The sequence below is a fragment of the Mastigoproctus giganteus genome, chromosome 14 (assembly GCF_048544385.1).
Source record: "Mastigoproctus giganteus isolate SK-2022 chromosome 14, ASM4854438v1, whole genome shotgun sequence".
Classification (NCBI taxonomy): Eukaryota; Metazoa; Arthropoda; class Arachnida; order Uropygi; family Thelyphonidae; genus Mastigoproctus; species Mastigoproctus giganteus.
The window spans coordinates 21193289-21218915 of NC_143588.1; the positions used below are offsets into that span (position 1 = coordinate 21193289).

At 38.9% G+C, this 25627-nt stretch overlaps 1 protein-coding gene across 1 annotated transcript in view; it reads right to left on the reverse strand.

The window, feature by feature from the left end:
* Window positions 1-25627, reverse strand: part of LOC150075004 (uncharacterized) — a 1344778-nt gene that overhangs the window by 1196751 nt on the left and 122400 nt on the right. The window contains exon 4 of the mRNA XM_090389033.1: window positions 17484-17556. Coding sequence (XP_090245159.1) covers window positions 17484-17556 — 73 coding nt within the window. The remainder of the gene's footprint in view (window positions 1-17483; window positions 17557-25627) is intronic.

Genomic DNA, 25627 nt, shown 5'->3' on the forward strand with positions numbered 1-25627 from the left:
AAAACTACAAGCTGTTGTGAGGGATTTCACAATGCACTTAATTCCATATTCCACTGCAGTATCCCAACGTGTGGTTTTTGTTTGATGGACTGAAGAGAGTCCTGGCTTGCCACTGATTGACACTGGCTAATGCACAGGCAGGTTGTATAGAGGTGAAAATGAGAAGATATGATGCACTGTGTGACTTGGTTGCCACTTTTGTGCAGGAATATGAGCAGGTAGAAGGCAAACTGAAATATTTATTCTATTCAGATCCTTGATAAATAAATAACTGAAATATGTCTGAATTAGTTGTTTGTTGATAAAAAACCAAAAAGTGTTGACTGTTCACTTTGTAAGACAGAGAGAAAAAATAATTTATTTTTATAAATAAAATAAAAGGGTTTAGTTGCAATAAAACCAGAGCATATTATTTCCTGTAATTTCCCTTACAAACATTTACATCCAAATATTATATTTTATATTAAAATACATCGTATAGAAGTAGAAATGAAATATATAAATTCAACATTGTGTTGCATTTTTAAATATGAAATAATTTGTTTTTTTTGTAAACTAAAAATAATGTGAGCATTCTTCCGTGTGAGCATTTTTCTATGTGAGTATTTATCAGTGTGGGTATTTTTCTGTGCGCATTTATGTGGTCAACAGAATTGAGAATATGCTCAGGTTAAAATAACAATTTTAAATTCAAAAAGAAGTCCAAGCAATAAGCGTAAATATTTTTCAATATGACTGTATAGTTTTTAAAAATATTCTGTTAACATTAGGAGTTTAATTCTAAAACAAATATAGTCCATATATAATATGGACTATGTTATTATAGCTTGACAGCTGTTTGAAAACGTTTGGCAAGTTTTCCACATTTTCTTTGTAAAGCATGATTTAGTACTTTAATACTAAAAAGAACCTAAGAACTTTAGTATACCTTACTTATTCAAATACTGTATTTACTTAGAATTGTATATATCAATTTGTAAAGAAAATTGCGAATTCTGTTTGGTTGATCTTCATCGATTTTCATTTGTTTAGTGAAAAAAGGTTAGGTTTTTTCTGTGATATAATAAAAAAATACATACTTCTTTTAACAATAAAAAAAAGAGAAATTGAATAATATAATTAAATATATTTTTCCGCTGAGTGAATTTTTTTTAATAATTCTTCATTATTTGCTATTTCTTCACAAGAATTCTCAATAACTCTTTACAAGAATTAGCGAAATTGCTCTTCTAACTTACCGTAGAAATGCTGAAAGCAAAACTTTCAGCATTTCTACGGTCAGTTGTGTTTTTGTTGACGTCCATAGCTTATTTACTATCGAAAAAAACTCTTTCCGTTGTACCATTGGTTCCCGACAAACATATTGAAAATGATTTGCATTGTTTGCCATTAAGTATGGAGGCTACATGTCCAATCCGGGACATTTTCCGGGACAATTTGCAATGCGGGCCAAACGACTGAAATCCGGGACGTCTGGTCACTTTACATACTTATTAGCATGATATATGGTACATCACATTAAAAATCATCGCTAGTTTAAGGAGTCTGATCTGCCAACTGTCTAGCACATATCTGTGAAATTCATACATATTTTCTTATATATGAATTTCACAAATTTATGGTTAATACTATGGTTGTTTCTCAAATCAAAACAACCATAGTATCAAATTCGGAGACAATAAATCTATAACGTGCTTACAATTGAGGGATAAATTTCTTATATCAGGTTGCCATATTACGTAATCTTATTATGAAAAAGTAGTAAGAAAGATTAATGAAATAAGGGTGATTTTTATCCATTAAAATCTCACCTTCTAAAACAGAGCCGTCCTGCAATCACATTCAAATATAAACATTAATGAACAAAATGAAAATAACAACTCAGAAATGAAACGAGAACTACCGTGCGGAAAGGTTGCGTTTCGTGCACATAATCGAAGTTGTTACTAGATTCACACCCCTAAAAACTGATCAGGTACTATTACAAAAAAGAACTAATTCCCCTTAGGTCCTTCTCACACGTACATTATCCAATATAAAGCAAAACTAAAACACAAGCGAGATAAACAAATGATTACATGTCGAGTTTTAAATAAGATAACTAAACTACTGCATTACCTACTTGCGAAATTTAGGTGTAATCTGTTTCACTTCAAAAACAACATAAGGGTTTAAGTTAACTTCACTTCTAAACTTAAAGTAAATGCACAAAATGCTTCAAATTATTACGTTACATCAAGAACTAATACTAAACTAATCTAACCGTTGCAAGGAGGAAATTTATGTGGGAGAACTCTTTACAATCTTTCTATATAATTTATAGTTATTTTTATGGTTTTATTTTATTTATTATTTTTTTTTTTTAGAAAATCCCCAACGAAAGATATTAGAACCTGTAGTACTTAGTACCGTGCTGAGATTGAAGGCGGAAAAAATGAAAGATGTTTGTTGATATTAATTAGACTTGAATTTCTGTAGATTGTAATTTTTAAGGAAATACGTGTGATGTTGTTCCAGGGTTGTTCCATGTTCCAAATAGGGTTGTTCCAGAAAACGGTAGTTGAAGGAATAAATAAGAAAGAAGAAAACGGTGGCTCGATGTGCTTAATGTTGGACAGTAAAAAGATGCCGACTGGTTGTGACACGAATTCAGACTACTTCGGAAGAGAGAAAGGAATTTATAGAAGCCAATTCTCAAGAACAGTGCCCATGGACGTATCTATAGAAAAGGCATGCAGAAGAAACAAAGGCCTCTCCACTCTCTCTCTCTGACAGAGAGTGGAGAGGCTTTGTAAGAGATGGGTCACTAATTAACCAAATTGCTCTTTTTTCAATTGAGTCTAGAAGCCTGAAAGTGGTTATGGGAACACCGCCCCAGATATGGGAACATGATAGGGGGATTTGAGATTTGCGAAGAGTGAGTGACAGGAGTAATTTTTATGGGTCTTTTTCACGACATCGTTGAGTTAGTCGGTCTCAAGCGAGGGTAGCATGGTTTTTCTCCCGGAAACCCGGGTTTGTCGTACAGCAAACAGAAAATCGACCTCAGAACATGCAATTTACAAACAATATACACGGAGCAATGTGGCCTTATTTGCCAATGCTCCTAAAACCCAATAACAACAAAAGAGTAAGTAGATATTTAGAAGAAAAGTAACGCCTAGAACGAAAACATAGTTTTTAGATGCAGAAGAGGCAATATTGCTGATGTGCTTATGCCGAGAGATTATAAGTCAGGGTAAAACTTAATAAGCATGTGTGACCAAACACAAATAAAGGACATTCTTATCAAAACTAAAGAACTGAAATGGTCTTGGGCAGGATACATAGCCCGAAGACATGATGACAAATGGATTAAGAAAATAACAGAATGGTACCCAAGAGGAGCTAAAAGCAAACTTGGAAGACAAAATCAGAGATGGACAGATGAAATCCATGAGTTAGCATTAGCATTAGCATTAGTAGAGGCATTTGATGCAGGAAAGCAAGCATATGCAGCATCAGCCAAAAAAAAAAAAAAAAACCCACTTCCACTTCACCCCTCTGTTCGTTCAAAATACCTGTCCAGCTGAGCCTTAGACTTATTTAGGCTATCAACCTCCACCACAAGGGATGGAAGTCTGTTCCACCAACCAACCACCCGCTGGCTAAAGGCAAATTTCCGCACGTCTATCCTACATCTGTCTTTCCTCAATTTGAATTTATGGCCTCTCAGGTGATTTTTCTGAGCTAGAGGAAGAATCCCATCAGCATTGAGCATGCTTAAACCATTCAAGGCTTTATACACCTCTATCAGATCACCTCGCTGGTGCCTAGTCTCCAGACACTGTAATTTGCAAAACTTAAGCCTTTCTTCGTAAGAGCACCCCTTTGTTCCATTCACTAATCTTGTTGCCCTTCTCTGTACTCTTTCCAGCAGCTCTACATCCTTCTTGAAATGAGGCCTCCGGGCCTGTATACAGTACTCTAGGTGTGGCCTGACCATTGCCTTATACAATGGAATAATCACCTCCTTATCCCTGCTGGAAAAATTCCTGTATATCACTGACAATACTCCATGAGCTACACTTGCAGCCCGTCTGCACAGCTCAGAGAACTTCATATCTGCCTGCACGACCACCCCCAAGTCCCTTTCATTCTCTACCACTGTCGGTGTAGTACCACAGAGTTGAAACGTTGCTCTGGGGTTGCTGTTTCCCATGTGTAGTACTTTACATTTGTCAATGTTAAACTTCATTTGCCACCTCTCAGCCCATCTGCTCAACCTTTCCAGATCCTGTTGCAGCAGCATAGTGTCAGTAGTGTCCTTGACAACCCTGCCAACCTTTGTATCGTCTGCAAACTTGGACATTAAGCTTGATATACCATCATCAATATCATTTATAAATACACAAAACAATAATGGACCCAACACTGAGCCCTGAGGGACTCCACTAATAACATTAGTCCACGATGAGCAGTGTCCATTGATTACCACTCTCTGTCTTCTCCCCCTCAACCACCCCTTTATAATAATAATAATAAGATTCTTTATTAACATAAATTTTATACAATAATGATTCCGTACACAGAAATCCAGAGGAATCTTACAATTTGTTGTTTATACAAGTGATTTTGTTTTATATAAAAAAATATATATAATAATAATAATAATAATAATAATAATAATAATAATAATAATAACTATATAATAATTAATAGATCAAAGAAAAGATGATAATCACTATGTAAAATGAATGAAGTAGTAATTACAGCGAAAACGGACTACAAGTTGAGCAGAACATGAAATGACATCGGCTAGCTAAGATCGGCACTTACACAAATGTCCTTTACAAACAGCAAGATGGGCCAAGATGCCATCGCGATATGCCTATAGTCCACAGGTCGATGTCGATGTTGAGCGAGTTGAGAGTGTCCAGAGTGACATTAGGGAAGTGTCTCCTGAAATTCTGTAACCGCTGGAGCCTTGAGCACAGGGAGGGAGTACTACGGAGATGTCTGCCTGGCAAACGCCAACCAACCGTGTTCCAGATGTTGGTGTGATCCTGTTTAGCTGAGCACAGATGAAGGAATGACTTTATTTTTAGCACATGGGCTCTGTGGACTATGGGCGTATATTGCAGGTTGCAACAGAGAGTAGATTTAGATGTTGTGTAGTTCTGGTGCGACCACAAGTTGGCCCACTTCAACACCCAGAATAATTATCCATAGCAGCAATTTGCCTCCAATGTCACACTGCTCTAATTTGTGTAGCAGTCTTCCATGTGCAACAGTATCAAAAGCCTTTCTAAGATCCAAGTATATAATATCAAAGTTATTCCCTGCATCCAGTTCTTTTGTGACTGCATCATAGTATCCAATCAAGTTGGTCAGGCAAGACTTCCCCTTAACAAAACCATGCTGTGTCTGAGCTATAACTGAAGTCTTGTCTAAATGATCCTGCAGTGCTTCTTTAACCAGTGCCTTCATTAAATTTCCTGGAACAGAAGTTAAGCTCACAGGTCTATAATTACTTGTGTCAGCCTTTGATCCTCCTTTGTGAATTGGGGTCACATTTGCACATTTCCAGTCTATGGGTACCTCCCCTGAGTCCAAGGAAGCTCTCATAATTATGGCTAAGGGTTTGCTTACTTCCTTTGCTGCCTCCTTTAATATAACTGGAGAGATCCCATCCACCCCGGGTGCCTTTTTTGTGTTTATCTTCAACAGTTTCTCCCCCACTTTACTCCCAGTTATTTCAAGATTCTGTAGCTTACTGCTAGAGTTGAATACACCTCTGGCATTCCCCTTGCTGAATAACTCCTCATGTGTGAATGTCGATGCAAAATATTCATTTAGTTTGTTAGCTACCTGAGCAGGATCATCAACAGTTGACCCATCAATATCAAGTGGACCAATCTGATTCATCCCCTTCCTTCTAGAGTTTACATAAGTAAAGAACTCTTTGCTGTTTTTCTTTGCATCCCTTGCCTAGGAATTCTCGTAATCTGCCTTCGCCTGCCTAACCTCCTTTGTAACTTGGTTGCATATCAACTTGTATCTATCATAGGCTTCTGTGTCATGTGTTAATTTGTAAGTATCCCATGCATTTTTCTTCTCTGCCATATGCCTCATTAGTTCATCTGACATCCATTTTGGCCTAAACCTTGAACAATATTTCTTAGTTGGTATGTAAAGCCTAGTAGCTTCCAAGATAAGTTCTTTGAATGCTTCCCATTTTGAATTTGCTGATGGTAACATCATCAGTTGGTCCCACTGTATAGAATTTAAATACTGTCTCAGTCCATCGTAGTCGCCTTTACGGAAGCAATAACCCTTCCCTTTACCCCTGATGGTAGTTACCTCTTTGAGTAAATCCCACTTCAGCACACTGTGATCACTGCCACCTAGTGGTTCATTTATCTGCAGATAATGCATGAAGAATCACTGCTGATAATCAAATCAAGAGTATTACTCCCTCTAGTTGCCTCCCGAACATGCTGATGTAGAAAACAATCATCGAATAAATCTACAAAAGCCCTGCTAGTGTGTGAGTGACCAGCCCCCAAATTCCAGTCAATATCTGGGAAATTAAAATCCCCCATTATAAGACTCTCTGATTTACTGGCCCACTCTATTTCCCTGTACAGTTCCTTGTACTCATCAGAGTCATTAGGCCTATAGCACACTCCTACTCTCAATTTTGATCTCCCAATGCTTATGTCACACCAAACTGACTCAACACTGCACTGTCCAGCGATGTCGACTGGCTTCACTTCCTTGGTTTTTAAATATCTGCCTTTGATGTTTTGAACAATACATCAAATTCATCAAATTTATTTACTAAACTTCTAGCATTAGTGTACACGCAAGTATACCTGCACCTGTTTCTATTCTTAGCTACCCTAACACAACCCATGTGTTTACTTGTACCGCAATGGCTCCCAGCAGTCTCTGAAATACCATGCAACTTGTTTTTCAGGCTTCTGCTCATTCCAATAGAAGCAGTGCCAGAACCTCTTTCATCTCTGCCAGTGGCTACTGGCAATCTATTGGTCTTTGTCTCCCCCCAAGCTAGCAGTTTTCCGACCCACCTAACACTGCCTCGATAACATCAGCAAATATTCTTGCACCCTTTCTATTTAAGTGTATCCCATCCCTGTAGAAGCAATCTCTCCTGTTAACAAGTACAGACCAGGCTGAAAAAAATTCTACCCCTTGAGCCTTGCACAATCTTTCCAGGGCCGAATTGATCGACAGGGCTCTCATCATATACTCCCTCCTATCGTGTCTGGGCAGAATTGCAGACACTTTCAAATTCAACCCTAATTCTCGGCTTTTGTTCAACAGTGACCTGTACTTGTTAAGTAATTCTGCCGGTCTCCTACTCTTAATATTATTAGTGCCAACGTGTCCAACTATATCACCTTTTGTGCCCTTAAAAGATGATATTCGCTCTACAACATCATCAACCTTTGCCCCTGGCAGACATACCCTGGTCCTGTTCCAATAGGTAGTAAATGGATAACCATTCCACAAAACAGAAGGAACTGGAAAGTTGCTAGAGAGGCCTTCATCTTGCAGTGAATTGAAAATTTCTCATGAAGATGAAGATGTAAGCTTATTTAGAAGACCTTTATGCTAAACACGATCGAAATCCTGTGAAATGTCAAGAACAACTGCTTGAATTTCATCAAATTTTTTCCATTGAATCTGTCCACAGATGGGTTACATAAGCCATAAACGGATCACGACCAGCTGGGTCCGTGTGACTTGAAACGGAAGCCAGCTGGAGTTGTCAACATTAAAATCACCAAGCAAAATTACCTCGCAGTTAGGACAGTTGGACTGGATAAAATCAAGTTTTATGAAAGGAAGTCAAAGAGTTAAAAGTGATATTGGAGGTGGGAGAACGATAGAGTCAACAGATAAAACTGACAGAATGGGACAGAGAGATTTTAAGCTAGAGAAGATCAAAATTAGGAGATTCCAAATTACTAACTTTATGGTGACTTTTTACTGAACTACACAAATTTCAATATTACAAAATAAGTTAATTGTAATTTACATAATCTAATTAAGAAATCTTTATTGAAATAATAATAATAATGATGATAACACAATTCGATACAGCACAGTGTTGCCCTTCACGGTCACCAGGCCAGGGGTTAATAGAGATATATGCACAAGTACCACCTTTTGAACGAAAGGAATCGTACAGAGAATAATTAGGAGAACTGAGAGTAGCAGTGGCTGAATCAGTGGATAAGCAGGATTCTGTCAGAAAAATAAGGGGGAATAGACTTCATTAAGATTGGAACTGAGACCACGTGTATTTGTTTAATGAACGAGGGAGTGTTTGCGAGGTTTAGATCTTTTTTATAACTTTGCAGATAACTTTTTTCTCTTAGTTTGACTATTCACGGTGTATCCAACAGGTTCGTTCAGGTGGACTATCTATCAATCTATCATCCGGACTGACAACACCGTTTTAGAACTGTACCTAGATATGTCAGGAACCCTGGTTCTCGTATTTATAGTTCTAGTGACTTTTTACTGAACTACCCAAATTTCAATATTACAAAATAAGATCACTGTAATTTACATAATCTAATTAACAAATCTTTATTAATGATGATAATACAATTCGATACATCACAATGTTGCCCTTCACGGTCACCAGGCCAGAGAGCACTGATATATGAAACATAAGGAAATGCATATGTGGAAGTACAACTCAAAACTCCAAGTATAATACAGTTAGAACCCCAGGGGCTCATATCTGGTGAGTATGGGCTTGGCACACCCAGGATCCTGAGTTGGATATCATCATTCTTCTCTTTCTTGGTGATTACCCTTCTACTTCTGACTCTCTCTCTCTCTCTCTCTCTCTCTCTCTCTCTCTCTCTCTCTCTCTCTCTCTCTCTCTCTCTCTCGGGGTAATTCAGAAATTTTTTTTGGCTGGTGCAGCATAAGCCTCAGGCTTCCTTGCACCATATAGCTAATAATAATAATAATAATAATAATAATATTTACAGTACAATATATAAAGAATATATTGGAGGAAACAAATAATTTCATATACATATAGTGATATAAACAGGCAACGTTCTTTGCACTGAACAGAAGTAGTTAGTTCATCATTACTCACTGTCATACTGAAAAGTTAGTATGCCATCTTCACAACAGGTGGTATTGTTGGCTTGCGGAATTAAGACGAGCTTCAAGGAGAAGGATCAGGGACAGGGAAGTACAATTCAAGGATGAGACTTCTGTCAGAAGCGAACTTATTAAGGTCGGCATCGAAGGACTGGGCGCATGAAAGTAGTTGAAAAGGCAGGAACCTATCGGATAGGTGGAGACGGCTGAGATGTGGGCATAGAGTTGGAGTCGCTCTGAGGGAAGGCTGAGGGACTCTCCATGAGCACAGGTCCCAGAATGATGGTGCCGAAATCTCTCCAACCATCATTTTGATAGTCGTGGTAAGACGTTTAATCCTAATAAGCGTGGGGAGCCTGTGAATTTGAATCAAGCTGGCCATTTCAGTTGTCCTTAGCTGTGGAGGAAGTTTATGTTTGTTTATTGCCCATTTTAAGAGCTAATCTTCAATTTAACATTTTGCAAACTACTAAGTTTGAAAAACACTATATTAAAGGCTGCTCCTCTCCTCAGAAAAAGTTTAACAGTTTGGAAAACAAGTCCGGACTCCGTTTTCGGACTCGGACGATAATGCCCTTCCACGATAGGGCTCAGCTAGCCAATATCCTTCAGAGTTTGGATATTCTTTAGATGAAGTGGCCTTCTATTGAGAATGTTTGGGAAGGTTTAGGGAAACGAACTTGGGCACAACAGTTACCTCCTAGAATATCTGGATGCTTTATGGTAGAGGTGGGCAATCTCTGTTCATATTGGGGACAAAATTTTATGAATTACCATAGTCCAGTTACACGCACGCACACACGCAAGCACACACGCAAGCACACACACACACACACACACACACACACACACACACACACACACACACACACACACACACACACACACTGGTGCATTCAGATAATGATTATGAGCTTGAAGCCCATAATCCAGTTCATACCAGAAGTGTAGTAAATGGGGTAAAAGGTCGGACTCTGTGAAGATCAATGAAGCTTTGCACGTTCATGTTTTCAAACCGACTAACTACAGGCTGTGATGTGTAGTAATGCGCATTATCATGCTAAAACAGAAAAGGTACCTCGAAAACTACGTAGAAAGCGCACAACTGTCTGGAATATCAATGCGCCACATGACATGCATTGTATCAGAAACGAAAACTAATGATCCAAGCCAAACCACGAAAATCAACCGCAGACAATGCCAGTACCTTGCAAAACTTCACAGTTGGAACGGCGCACTCTGGTAAACAGGAACCAAATCAAATTTAGTACCAAATAAGGCCATCAGATAGGAACGCTGTGTACCGTTATTCGTCACTCCATAAACACAGCATTCCAATGTTCCAGGCTCCAGTCACAACCAGTTGTGTACTAAAGTAAGTTGACGTTGTATATTGTTCGCTGTTTCTGTGAACGTGCTAAGCACCGAAGCAATGAAGGCGTCAGTATAGTGTACCTGTAACTGCTTGTAACAATATTTGATCAATTTGTTGTCTCCTGGAAGAAAACCCGAGTTTCCGAGAGAGAGAGTACGACCATAGTTTTGTAATTATGACTAATCTGAAATATATAAGGAAATAAGACTTTTGAGGGGTTTTTTTCCCTCGGTAGATAGCCGGAAAAAAAATTACGCCTGAGAACTCAGCCACTTTGTGAAAAACGTCCATAAAGTTGGAGTCCAGTCGTTAACAGGACTCAGCCCTGGCCTTTTCGACCCGCTATGGGAGAACCGTGATTACTGCATGCTGTGATGTTTGGTTCTGGTGTTGCATCTCCTCATGTATTGCAATGTGCTGATATCAGTTTCCGTGGCCTTCCTGGACACAGTATTCGCTGATGACTGATGGGATCTGCATGCCATTTTTCTGAGCGTCCTCCAGACTCTCTCTCTCTCTCTCTCTCTCTCTCTCTCTCTCTCTCTGCGTCCGTTCTTACGATTTACGTTCAGGAGCCCAATAGCCCGGGCGGCGATCGTCAGATCAATAGAATTTGCAGCATTTTACCGCTCAACAAAAAAAAAAAAAAAAAAGAAAGAAAAGAAAAGAAAGGCCCTAGTTCGAATCCCATCGATGAGGCGAGGAACTTTAATGAGCTTTTTTCACTCCGTGCTGAGTTAGTCGGTTTCAGGCGTAGATAGTAAGGTTTTTCCTACAGAAACTGGGATTTTTCGTCCAGAAAAACAGGCAAATCAACAGAGAACACACGCAATTTATAGACACAATACACATGGGTATATGATTTAACTTTCTGGGTGACCCTAATGTAATAGTTTAGTTCTAGTTTTAGTACAGTCTCGTGAGTAATACAGTCATGTTGTAACAACGATGATTCACATTACGTGTTCTTCCAGTTTCAATGGCAAAGTCTGGGTGTGGAAGACGTAACAAGAACACTTTACCATCTTAGAATGGTACCCCAACTGAAAATGGGACGAGGAAGGATCTTGGCCTAGGCTATTTCTGGTGTTACAGACCAGGTCCACCATTCCTGGTGCAAATATGCTAATCCTACATTGACGTTCTAGGAAATTCTATATTCCCTACTTTGTGGCAATTTTATATAAAAACAGCCGTGAAGTTGGAACCTTCCAACACAGAAAAGCTCCAATTGAGAAGGCAAGAATTGTAGACGTGTCGTTTGAAGAAAATAACATCAAAACGTTGCACGCAGCTCGACCTTAACGCAAATGAGCATCTTTGGTATTGGTATTAAGGTTCCCAAGAGTAAACTCATAACCATAAGTGTATCATATCTGTAGAAGTGTATGTTCACGGGCCAATTTGTATGTTGTGAGGAATAACACACAGGGGAAAAAATCTACACACCCACCGCCTGAGATCAGCTGACTACAGCCTCAAAATGAGAGGTCTTTAAAAATTAGTCCAATCGTCGACAGGAATCGAACACAGACCAATTCTCCAAACGAGTGGGAGATGGCGATGTATCGTTTCAAATATGCTGGCACGGTGAGCAACATTTTTAGGATGAACTGGAACAAAGAATTAGGGCAAGGCCAAGGACTGGCGTTCATTACTGTCGACAATAACAAAATTGCGTAATGTCGCTTCACATGTCTAACTAAAAGAATATAAAAATGACATGTTTCGCGAGATGCTTTCTCAGCGATTTCGTTCTTTAATCTAAACAACGTTCTCTAAAAAATGTAATTAAATTTTGTTAACTTTCTTCTCTTTTAAGTTATTTTTCAGAAGGTAACTAAGTTATTTTCTTTCTTTTTTTTTTTTTGTTTTAATTTTTGTTCCTCCGCCCAAGGAACTTTAGGATAAAATCCTCTTTATACGAACGCTACAGAACATAACTGCACACTGTACATAATTAATATGAAATGGAGAAAGGTATGCCTTTTAACATATCACGATAGCAGCTCGAAAAAATTCTTTGCATGTGTCCACTGATCATGCATCTTCAGGGGGAAAGTCTAATGTAAAAGTGAAAACTCAAAATCAACTGAAGTTAATTCGAAAACGCTTCGATCTCTGATTGCTGCTGCTTAAAATTCTGGGAATTAATATTGTAACTCTCATCACACATGCTTACAGAAAATCACAAAACATTTACAGGAAATCCCAGCTAATCTGATAAAGTTCCCTCATATTTCGACCTGGGGCTTTCAAAATATGAAGGATTAATTGACCTTCATACCTCACTATGAATATGCAAGAAAGAAGGCGCTCCTCTCTAGTGATCCACAATACTGGATCACTATACAGGAGCTCACCAGCCTCAGAAACTCTCGCCTAATGATCCAATATATTGCTGAATGTGTTATGCTAATTCTGTTCTATGGATCAGATCAATTATTTGATCATCAGCCCCTTAGATAACATCAGTAACATCAAGGCTTTACTAGATTGGAATACTGGCTTCTGAGATGGCTAAATAGGTTTGCCGAGAAACCATTTACCATTTCAAAAATGGTAACAAGAAATAATTCCACCAAGGCACGAATGTTTTGTTTTTTGAATAATCGAACATCGTACCCAAAGACACGAGGTACTGACAAAATGCAGGAAAGAAATCTTTGGTAATACGTACCGGCAGGTTCACATATGATAAGAATAATAATCTCATGTTTTATTATTATTATTTTTTTTTCACACTTTGTAAATAAGTTTGTAAATTTCGAAATAACATAAACACACCCTCTAACCAAATGCTGTCTATGGGTGTTTCAAAAGAAATAAATACAGTATATAATAATAACAATAATCACCCAGTGCACGTGGTACCCGTCAAGGAATTGGGGGGGGGGGAACATTAGGGACCCAATGGTTAAGACGCCGGACAAGCAAATATCATGGACCAACTTCGAATGACGACGCAAAAAAAAAAAAAAATAATTAATAATAATAATAAAAGAAAAAAATTGCTAGGAAAAAATTAAAAAATGGCGAAAATCAATTCCTTGGACCTGCCTCCCCAAGTTCGAAGTGCTAGCTGAGGCAGGGTGGCGCCATCTGGTGTCGTTCCCAATGACTACCATCCGCCAATGTACGCGTAAGCCAAAGCTAAATAGGTCCACCTCCATAACTGACGAAGATGAAAAGTAGAAACACTGAACATACTACATCGAGTGTAGCGCTCAGGATAAAATCGGGACTTAGGCAGAGAGGTCCGTTCGAAAATTTACTATTATTTATTTATTTATTTATTGTACTAGTCGGTCCCAGCCAGCTTTCCTGGCATTCCTGCCACTAATTCCCACTCCATTAAAAGATATTGAAGTTCTGCACTTCATGTACCATTATAAGACATTGTAGCGCTGCAGTTCATATAAAATGAATTTGGAGTCCTGCCACAAAAAGTAGCTAGTGAAATTGTATGCACTGACGGCAGTGAATACAATTTCAATGTAATGTCCAGTCTGAGAAAAAAAAATCTTTTTAATAAATGAATTATAACCGGGAAATCTGAATTCCACACCGTGGAAGTATTCTCAGTAAATTGTAGTCAGAAGATGAACACGATCTGTTGCAAGTGTCGTCATCTTCATAAGCGTTGAAATATGCTTAGTTAGGTGTTGACGTTTCCAATGGACTCTTCGAGTACAGTGCACAACCTGAAGCACCTATCCTCGTCGAGTATTCAGACTTGAAAGACCACTCAGGGAAGCACCTGTCTTTCTCGAATATTCTGCCTTGAAAGAGAACTCAGCGATGAAATGTGGGCTAACTAGGGATAAACTGGCCTATTTGTACTAGTCCTCTTGGACCGTGATTGTCTAGCAGCTGCCAAAGCTTGTGCCATTGGTACCAGGAACCATATCACACAGCTGTCGACCGCGGCACAAAGAACAACCTTCCAGTAATTTAAAGATCGCCAAATGAAACAACTCAACTTGGAATTACAATCTGAATATGATTTAGCCGGAGGATCAACTCAGCAGCAAGGATCATTCAAGAAAATGTTGTAGGAGCTATTCACGGCACAGTGGAAATTGTTGTTTTCAATATGATGTTGCATGGTTCACGCTTTAAGGAAGAAATAGTCACCTCTTACTCAAAAGGATGTTGGTTTTCACCTCCACAAGGATACAAGAGAAGAAGTTTGACACGAGTGTCATTTGTGGTTAAATCACTTCTTCCGTTTTGGTTTCTGCAGCTGAAAGAAACATTCTATGTATCAGTTTCAGTCACAAATAATTGGAATGTGCTACATCCGTTTCACTCAATAAATTGGATGCGCTATGGAAGTACATAGGTAACTTTATCAGCATTGTTCTTGCTCCATTAGCAGCAGCAGCAGGACTCGTCGTCTCTTGAAAACTTGGAAATTTTGGAGAGAACCACAGTCTGTCCTTGTCTTCAGTAGAAGTGCCTCACATCAAAGTCAGTGTTTGCACACTGGATGCTTCATCAATCAATTCCTCTCGTCGATCTTGGTATTCATAGCACCTACACAGAAGATGTATCCAGTCTTATTTTTCTCCACAAGTACACGATGAACGTGCTGAAATTTTCAATATGATGTTGTAAGCAGAAACCTTGAGTAGAGGTTTGATTGAAACCAACTTGGCATACCCTTCCCAAACTGTTTGATGCTTGGAAGAAACAGTTTGGTTGTTAAACCCTTGGTACAGTTGTTCCATATGTTTTGCCACAGGTCAATAAGAAGAGTCCACAATCGTTTCCTCTCCTCGTTATAACGAATTTCAATCGATAAGTGCTTAAATGGCCATCTACGCCGTAGATAGAAGCTCATTGACGTGAATACTAAAATCAGATCCAGGGAAGCCGTTCTGCTATGACCTGCAAGGCCTCGTTTCATACAATCTACATCCAACGGACAATTCAACATTGTCCGTTGAATTTAAAATATTTTCCTAACGTTTACCTTTTGCAATACACAATCTAGCCCGACATGTGTACCATAACTTGCAATTGGCAAGAAAATACAGTCATAAAATAGATTCAATGCCTTACCTTTTATCCCCCACTCCTTTCTAGTTACACGCCCACTCATACCAACAAATTTAGGAATCTTCTCAGTGATGTATTTGATGTGTCAGACAAACCATAACTGTCTATCAATCTTAACTCCCAAGTATTTGATAATTTTCACACACTGTAAATAGGTCCACCTGACTGACTCCATTTATCCGGCATTGTGGATTTCTCATAAGAGATAGGTAACCTTTTAACACAGTTTTGCTCTTTTCTGTTGAAAACACAAGCCTGTGCAATTTACACCAGGTACTAAGTTCCGAAAAAATGAAATGTGATCACTCCTCTAATTGGAGCCTCGAGTCACCGTCCACCAGCAAAACTAAGTCATCAGCATACGCAATCATAACAACGTTGTTATAGTCCAGTTTTAACCAATCGTTTAGGACTAAATTCCACATTACTGGGCCGAGGATTACCAGACAAGTTGTAATAGACTGCCTTTGTGGGCAACCTATTACAACTTGTCTGGTAATACTCCCACATGTTGATTTAACTGTAACTGTTCTTTCGCAGAAGTAATCTCTTATAACAGAGTCTGTGGTGTGCATTTTGCTTGACGTAATACCATAAGAACACTGTGCCAGTCGATGCTATCACAATTCCCCAGCGAAATCTACAAAGACAATATTTTGATCTGCATCGGTGTACGGATTCCACCAACTTTCCCAATGCATCCTCAGTCCCTTTCCCTGCTGTAAACACATATAGGTTTTCAGACCACTCACACTTTTCTTTAACCCACTTCATAATTCTACCTGCCAGCAACCTTACATAAACTTTTCCGAGTACATTCAATAATGCAATAGGACGATATGGAGCTGCCCCTTCTTTGGGTTTCAATGGCGATTTCAGCAGAAGTTTTAAAAATGCTTCCATAATGTTGGAAACACTCCATCTCTAAAACATGCTTTAAAAATGCTTGGATACCAGGTGCTCTGAAATCAATTTCAGACTCCGTTTTATGACCTCTCCCACAATGATGTCCATTCCTGGGCATTTATTGTTCTTGATAAGACCATCCAGCCCAACAAAACTGGAAGTGCTTCCTGTCCAACTGCGCTACTTAACACTCAGGAAGGAAGAAAGAGCCAACGCATGAAATGGAGCATTGAAATGAATACGTTCATCATGCGAGTATAGTACGAAGCGAAGAAACCAGAGACCGACAGTACAATGTACAGGACGAAACTACATAGCCAGTGAATGGAACGGTTCTCGACTGTTCAGGTCATCGAACTGCAAAAGCGGACCATAGACGGACCATCATCATCATCATGAAGAACCTGATAGCGCTTGCAGTCTTTGAAAAAAATCAATGATGCGAGCGACCAACTACAAAGAATAACGAATACAGACACAATCGAACCAGAACTGGAGGAGGAACATCAACCCAGATCAGCTGAATTGGAAACAGATCAGATCTCAATATCCAGAATATAAAAGGAGTGGAAGAAGATCCTGGCAGAATTCGAGGGAATGGGCTCCACAAATATCGCCCGCACCATACCAAAGACGAGACCCAACTGAATCCTGTGGCAAGTCACAGACCACCTTAATACCGAATTATCTCAACTACAACAACAAAGAGCCTCCATAAGAACTTAGCAGCAATGGGCCTCTCAGAGAACACTTACATGGAACTCCAAAAAGCCGCCATCTCAAACACCTGTAGGATAGTATGGAAGAGAGTTCCTCGACCAACAGTAATTACAATAATAATAGTAACCGACCACAACCAATCACCCCACGCACTTGGTACCATTATCCGTCACAGATGGGGAAAAAATCCCATAAAAAATTAGAAAAAAGTTTATAATAATAATAAACACTTTATAAATTTTAGAATGGGCATGAAATTAAATAATAAAACAGAACTTACCATTTGTTGTAATTCCTTCCACAGATACTCCTAGCGTCCCTAGAAAGGTCAAGCATGACGTTACGTTGTCCGCCTGTAAATAATCACATTACACATCTTGTTTATTAATTTAGTTAAATCGAATAAAATGAACAAAACATCCCTGTTATATCCCTAATACAGTAGCATAATAGTAACCGACCACAACCAATCACCCCACGGAAAAAATCCCATAAAAAATAAGAAAAAAGTTTATAATGTATTAGGGATGTAGCATGGGGTAAAAATTTGCAGACGTGGAATTAAAAAATTAAAAGAAATGGGTAAAACTGTTTTTGAAAGAAATGTGTGAAGACGCCAGATAGCATAACAGCCTGAAGGTGTTTGTTTCGGTGTGCGAATGCTGATCATTTATTAGTGAAGGTGTCCTGTGAGCTTCCTCATAAGATTACACAATCTTTTTGCCCGGCCTTTTTGTTCCTGCAAAACAATTTGTTTTGCAGGAACTGTGGAATCTTTAATAATCAAAGCTTTAAAAAATTCCTCGTCATTTAAGATGCCATGAGCGTTGGTGAAGAATATAGTTGTTGGTTCTTGGAAATTTTGAGTCGGTCTGCTATGGGTATAAGTGCTTTTCTAAGTTCTCTGTTGTGCTTTAACTGACTTGAAATGCTTTCCATCAAGCTTTAAGAAAGGAACATCAATTCTGCCAATAAGCATCTCAACTAAGGTGATGTTTGCCTTTAAGATTGTATTGCTAAGTCGTCCAATGAACATTAGCGTAGAATGGTGAATGATTTTCCAAGGATAAAGTTTAACCACTAGAAAATCAAGTATTCCTTTCTAGAGAAACTGCTGATTTGAGAAGTTAAAGGCTGAACCGTGAAAGTCTAGATGTGTGTGTGTGTGCGTGCGTGCGTTAAGCACCAAAACAACTATGAGACATCAGTATATTGTGTACATCGGTATACTGTAATGGCATGTATTCTCCGGTCGGTTTTTTGGATAAAAAACCATGCCACCTTCGCCTGAAACCGACTAACTCAGCCACGGTCTCTCGTCACTGACGGGATTCAAACCCAGAGAGAACACGATTACAACCACTGTGCTATTACCACAAGCCTAGCAAGGACGAGTAATTACATTATTAAGGATCTTCTATACCAAATATCAAAACAAATAATATTTAATAAAAGTAGTGATTAATAATAACAAAATTAACCAGGCTTGAGTGACACATAAAAGTATAACAACAAAAAATGGAGATGACAGCGCTCTGGAAATAAAATTGTTTCAGAACATGCTCGTCCACCAGTTAAAAATGAATGGCAGTAACAGTTTTTTAAAACTTCGTATGTGAAAGCTTCAAAAATAAATAATTGCGTAAAAAATGAATAAATAATAATATTAAATTTAGTTTCAATAACATTACTTTTAAGTTTCTTCGTAAAACCCCAGAAACAGAGTTCGAGAAAAACAATTAGAATAATCGAAAAAAAAATGAAGCCATTTCTATTACATTCTTTGCCCTTTATATTCGCCTTCTCAAGTAGTTGTGCTCAACGTGTCTTGTCACCCACTGTGTGGGGGATGCATTGACAATATTTACTATGCCACCGGAGAGGATGAATACAGAGTATGAAGGCGGGAATAACTGATGACTACTTGGGTTTTGTCGAGGATGGCCAACACAGAAGCCATTTTTCATAATGAGGTAACGAAAAGAAATTTAAAGGTGTTCATTTCATCAAATGAACACGATGAGTCATCTTCTCAATCTGAAGTTAGTTCCCTGCAGCATGTAAAGCATAAATAATTTGTTTTACTGCACTAGCATTAGCAAATGACCTCTTTATCACTATGCATTAACGTTCGAAAAAGTGAAGGAATGAAGTACTTGTGTTGGTCGCTTTGACTTCGCTTCTTTTCTGCTATCAGAGATATGAAAGTACCGATGCAGTTTGGAATGGCGGCACTATTAGTTCACTTATAACACCCCTCTAACAGAAACAAATCGCTCTTTTTATGTTAGCTATCGAGGGCGCCGTGCGCACTCGCTCTCTCACACACACACACACACACAGTGAGAGTGCCCTGCAACAAGCTACTTCTCGTGCAAGAAAAGATAACATCATGATGGTAGCAGCCACTTGACTGTACGAGGGAGTTGACAATAGAGCAGGGGTTAGAAGCGCGCATTCATCTGTCCATAACACACTCTTCAGTTAAGGTTGTCCCCACAGGTTGATTAAAGGAGAATTCCCACAAAATATCGATTCGAGTCCAGGCGTTTTGATGACGTAAGCGGTGAAGGCATGGAGATAATAAACCTTTGATGTCTCTGTCTCAGAGGTAAAGGTTTAGCCTCCCTGTTCTATTATTTCTTTATCCACAAGTTGCAGCTGAAATGTAAGCTCGCAGTGAATCGGAGCGAGCAACTACCTTTTTCACCCTTTTAAATACAGTCTTTGTCTTGTCCCAGTTATTAGCCTGAAAGTTTATCTCATCGTCAGAACTTCATTTCTGATTTTTTTTTTTCTTTATTGCTTTTAATTTAATAATTTCAGTTCAAACTCATACAGAAACGAGTGGTAGCAAAATGAGCCATAAAATTAATTATTTAAAAAATATTTAATGAAATAAAATCGATTAATCGTTAATTTTAAATAATTGTAAAAGAATTAATTCCAGCTCTATTTTATTGCTTCAGACTGCTGAATGTAAATTGGCTCATTGAGTAAACTTACATGTTGAGAAGTGTAACTTAAAGTTGACTTCTAAAGGAAATGTCAGATTACTCGAAGAGTAAACTTCTGAAAAACTCTGAGTGGTATGTGCTCTCAAATTTCTAACGCTCAATTTATAAGTTAGGACATAACGCACAAGCAGGATCGTGTCCTTTAGAATTATTTTATTTAGTCTCCAAAATAACGTGGTGTTTATTACAGAAGTGAAAGGCGCAGTTACAATATTCTTTTGTTTCTAAACCACAAATGGCTATTGAAATGAGGGCAAGATTACACCTCCAAACTGAGGAGACGAGCTCTAGTGCAAGGCAGTCATAATTAAAACACTCATACTCTGAAGTTCCTAACTATCGATCTAGAGAACTAACAGATTGTATTCAAATGTGAAATCTACTTGTTTTAAAGGATGCAAAAGAGGCTTACTAGGATAAAAAACCCATTTCAAAAGACCACCAGAGCAAATAAAATAGTTGTCAAGTTCAAGCCTTTCGCTATTCAATCTCGTACCCTTCGTCGACCATGGTTTTTCTCAGAAATTCGGGTTTATTAATCCCAAAAAAAACAAAGACACCTACCGAACAATTTGCAGACACAGTACGCTGACTCACTGCCTTAGTTTCCTTGGCATAAAATCAACCAAACACAACAAGGTTGTGAATATCAACACGGAGCGACAAGGCGAGAAGATTCACAACGTTTTTAATCATCATTAATTATAATCCAGAAGGGTTCCACATAATAGGCGAGAAAAAGTGCCGACCATTTTGCCATGGGAAGGTTTAACTTCCTTATATTTCTTGTAGCTTAAGTTTTTACTAAATTATAATCTATAAGTTAATAAACATTCTCAAAATACGACCTTGAAAAGACATATTGTGGAAATCGATTAGCCCCGTACGGAAAAAATGAAGGACGCACCACACAACAGCAATTAGCTACATTTGATCACTGGGTGCGACCCGATCGGTACCTTCTCGTTTTATTTAGGACAGAACAAATCGATTTTCACCATGACGCATTGAGATGTTCATCTCTGATATTTCTATTTATTGATAAATTCCAGAAAGCACCTTTATCTGGCAAAATTAAAAAAGCAGATTTACAGTTTTAAAAAAATCATCTGAGGTGTAATTAAGAAATCTTCATGAAAACGTTTCCAAATGGGGCAATAGGTTGTTGTTGTTGTTGTTCTGGAGGCTTAATGGCACATAAGCTGCTAAGGCTATAATGTGCCTATGGGCAATAGGTACCTGGTCTCAAGGTACGGAGAAGAGTTTGTCTTCAGGAAACTCGAATTAATCTCTGCACAGATCTGTTCTGGAATTATTTTATGATTATATGCAACTGCATTTTAAGGCAAGTAGGTTTGCCATTTTGTAGCTGAAATAAAAAAATAAATATTGAAGTAGAAACTCATTAACTGATTTTCACTGCATTTCTGTAAAAGATAGATACAGAGAGAGAGATTGCACAAGGGTGAATGAAGAAGGCATTACGGTGCCCTGTGTACTGACATCGTCTGCTGTTCCATGATACGGAAGGCTGTCGACAAAGCCGACACTTGAAAAGTAAATATTTAACGAGTGGTAAAGAAAGAAAGAATGAAAACAACTAGCGGCATGCCACAGAAGTCTTCTTAACTATAAACGAAGGCAGTGTGAAGCGATAAGTGGGGGTTTGGTGTCATCGCACGGTCAAAGGTGGTGTTTTCATGTCTTATACGTCGGAAACTACTCTACTTCTAAGAGAGAGCTCTTTACTGGTTGATGCGAGATACAGAAAAGAAGTAATCGCAACGGCCTGCTAAATGTCAGAGTAGCTATTTACTCATTAAAAGATTTTATTTTTTGAAACAGATCTCAGTTTAGACGAAATGCATCAAGCAGAAAGCGAGATACACCACTCGACAAAATTAACAGAACAAAATGTTTTAATGAATATTTTATTGTGAATTGTTTCACAGAAGGTGAATATTTATTATAATAGGCATTGTGGCATGTAAATTCCTTGTATCCAATAGAAATCGACCTACCATTTTACAGAGCTGCACATTATGCAAATTATTCATGCCAATAAAAACACGGGTTGTAACTACATCACTTCATTCCCGTTTTTTGTCTTCCTCAGTGAAATCTCCAGTACTCAGGATGGCAAGTCATCTTCGTTCAGACGATTCTTTGAGATGGCGTGCCGTTGGATAATTTGAAGCTGGACAGTCGCAGGTGGAGGCGGCACGTTGACTTAATTTGTCACACAGTGTCGTCTTAACACTATGGAAGCAGTTTTAGGAGACAGGAAGCAATACAAGAACAGCTGGCTAAGATCGCCCAACGGCTACTTCAACCAGAACAGGCCGCTATCTGGCTCTAACAGCAGGATGGAACTCTACGATGTTCTGTCACCAACTCTCTTGAGGCCACAGGTGAAAACATTTCCAACCGGACTGTGTTAAGAAGGCTCAATTCTGGGTAAAGTACCTGCCCGGCAACCCAAAGGTCGCGGGTTCGATTCCCGCCTCGGGCTTGGATCAAAGTACTGCAAAAACCTTGGGAGGTGCAATATGGCCACTGAAGCCGATGCGCCAACAACTACCAAATCAAAAAAAAAAAAAAAAAAAAGGCTCAATTCAAGTGGATTACACACAAAAGGAAGCCAGTGGTTTGTATCTCATTAACCCGAAACCTCGTCAGAGCTCGTCGAAACTGGTGCCATAAACATGTGACTTTGAGCCATGAAAACTGCACAGTTCAACAGAATTTTTCAGTTGTCAGGGCCTCAAGTGACAACAGAACTGTACAGTTCTGTTCTGTTTAACCTATAAACAGATTCTAGACGTTATTTCATCTTGAGACAACGAGGAATATGGTACCATCCTTCCAACATCAAAGAAAGGGACACTTACTATGGAGGCGGTATTCTCGTGTGGGCGGAATAATGATCAACCACTACACTCCTCTTCATGTTTTTTGACAGGGATACCGAAAAGAGATCCTCGAAACGTATGTGCGACTTTTTAGGGGTACGGTTGGCCCAGATTTTCTTTTCTTGCACAACAATGCCACTGCACGCAAACCTCCAGTAGTGGAGGAATATCTTGAAACTGAAGGTATCCAACGATTGCCGTGGCCAGCACGATCCCTAGACTTACATCCGATCGAACCTGTGTGAGACGCCCTTAGGCATCGCATTGCACACCGACAGCCAACTCCTCAATTACTTGGTGAGCTAAGGTCTCTGCTGGTGGAAGAATAGAATTTGTTGCTGCAGAATCTTACAGACCTTTATATCGAAGATAGTTCACCGCTGTCAGGCCAGTTATCCGTTGGAGGGAATCATACGCCATACTGATGTCATGTGACCATATTTTCGATTATCTTGTATCGACTTCTATAATGTGATCTTCTTGGGATTTCTAATACAATCCCTATAAATGTCCCTTATCCCTGGCCAAAGTTTCTCACTGTCTCCAAATTTCATCGTTATTCCATGGTACACCACCGTATCAAAATTTTTCCCACTTCATCGCAAACCGCACGAGATACACGACGTTTGCCATGTGTTCTGTTAATTTTGTAGAGCAATGTATCCTATTGCCCTAATTTTAATAAGTATCCATCAAAATGACAATCTAAACAACAACTGATAATTATTACAGAAAATGGTCTAAAAGTTAGAAGAGAATGTATAATGAGAGTGGGAATAATCTACAGGCCAGGTAATTGTGAAGATTATGACGACAGCCTCTACATGCAAATGCAAATGGACAAGCAAGCGTGAATGTCTTATTATGAGTGATATTAATTTGCCTCTATTTGAATGGAGCAAATGGGAAGGAAACTCCACATGGGGGACAAAAGATTGTTATTTGTATCAACATGTCAGGGAAAGTACTAGGGAAAAGAATACTGTAGACCTCATCATCACCCATGAACAAGATGACATAATAGGGCTGACAGTACAGGAACCAGTAGTAAGAAGCGATCATGGAGTTCTACGGTGGACGAAGAGAGAGAGGTAGCAGTAGTTAAAGGCAGAGAAATGGGTCATGATTTCAGGAAAGGAAATTGCAACGGCTTAAGGTGCTACATGGCCTCTATTAACTGGGTAGAAACATTAATCACAAAAGCCCTGAAAGCGTATATATCATTAAAAAAATACTCTATGAGGATGATTCCAAGTTGGATGATTAAGGAAGTTGCCAGATTACTGGAGCAGAAAAAGAGCCCGCGTGGAAATATTACAGAACAACAAAAAGTACTGAAGCCTATAACAGCTACAAAGTGATCTGTGATAGTGCCACAGACAAGGTTAGGCTCGTAAAGGCAAATTATGAGAAATCGCTGACAAAAAGAGCAAAGTTTGTTTGTTATTTGGTTTTTAGGAGCATTAGCAACTAAGGCCATATTGCTTCGGGATATGCGGTGGTCATTCCCTGACCTTTCCGCATCCTCCGTATTTAGTGGTGACGGGCTCGAACCCCGGTCTAATCAAGAAGCGTGTGCTACGCACTGCTGCTCCTTCCCACCTGGCTACGGAGGCGCCCAAAAGAGCAAAGATTCGGATAAGGAACTCTTCGCATATATAAATGCAAAAACTAGAGAAGGATAAATCAGATAAGACCCTTATGTAATGGAATTAAATACCCCAGCTGATGTTGCAGATGGACTCAACAGTTACTTTGCATCCATATTTACAGAAGAAAAACCCTTTACGTCAATGAGAAATTATGGCAGTGGTTGAAAAAAATTTAATTAATGATAGTAAAATTTCACATGATTATTTAATTAAAAAAACCTACAGGCAAGTAACGCTCCTGGGGTCGATGGCATATACACAGTGTGTACACTATAATTTTAAGGGAGGCAGCAAGTGAGTGCATTGAACCATTAAGGCTAATTATTACCTAAATAGACTTCAGGAGAGATTCCGTCAGATTGGAAGTGTGCCAATGTATCTCCAATACATAAGGGCGGTTCTAAGAGTGAAGTGAGAAATTAACGGCCGGTCAGTCTAACTTTAGTAAGAGGGAAAATCATGGAGGCAGTGACCAAGGGTGGAATTCAGGATCATTTAGAGAGAAATAGAATTCATAACGATACTCAAGCATGGTTTTGTAAAGGATAAATCATGTTTAACTAATCTGGTTAGCTATTTTGACAGGGTCACTCATTAATTGGATTTAGGGAATAATTTCGAGCAGGGATAAGGAGCTGATTATCCCCTTGTATAAGGCAATGGTCAGGCCACACCTTGAGTAATGCACTGCATACAGGTCTGGAGGCCTCATTTTAGGAAAGATGTAGAGCTGCTGCAACGAGAAACGAGATAGATTAGTGAGTGGAACAAAGGGTTGCTGTTACCAAGAAAGGCTTAAGTTCTGCAAATTGCAGAGTCTGCAGACTAGACACCTGCGAGGTG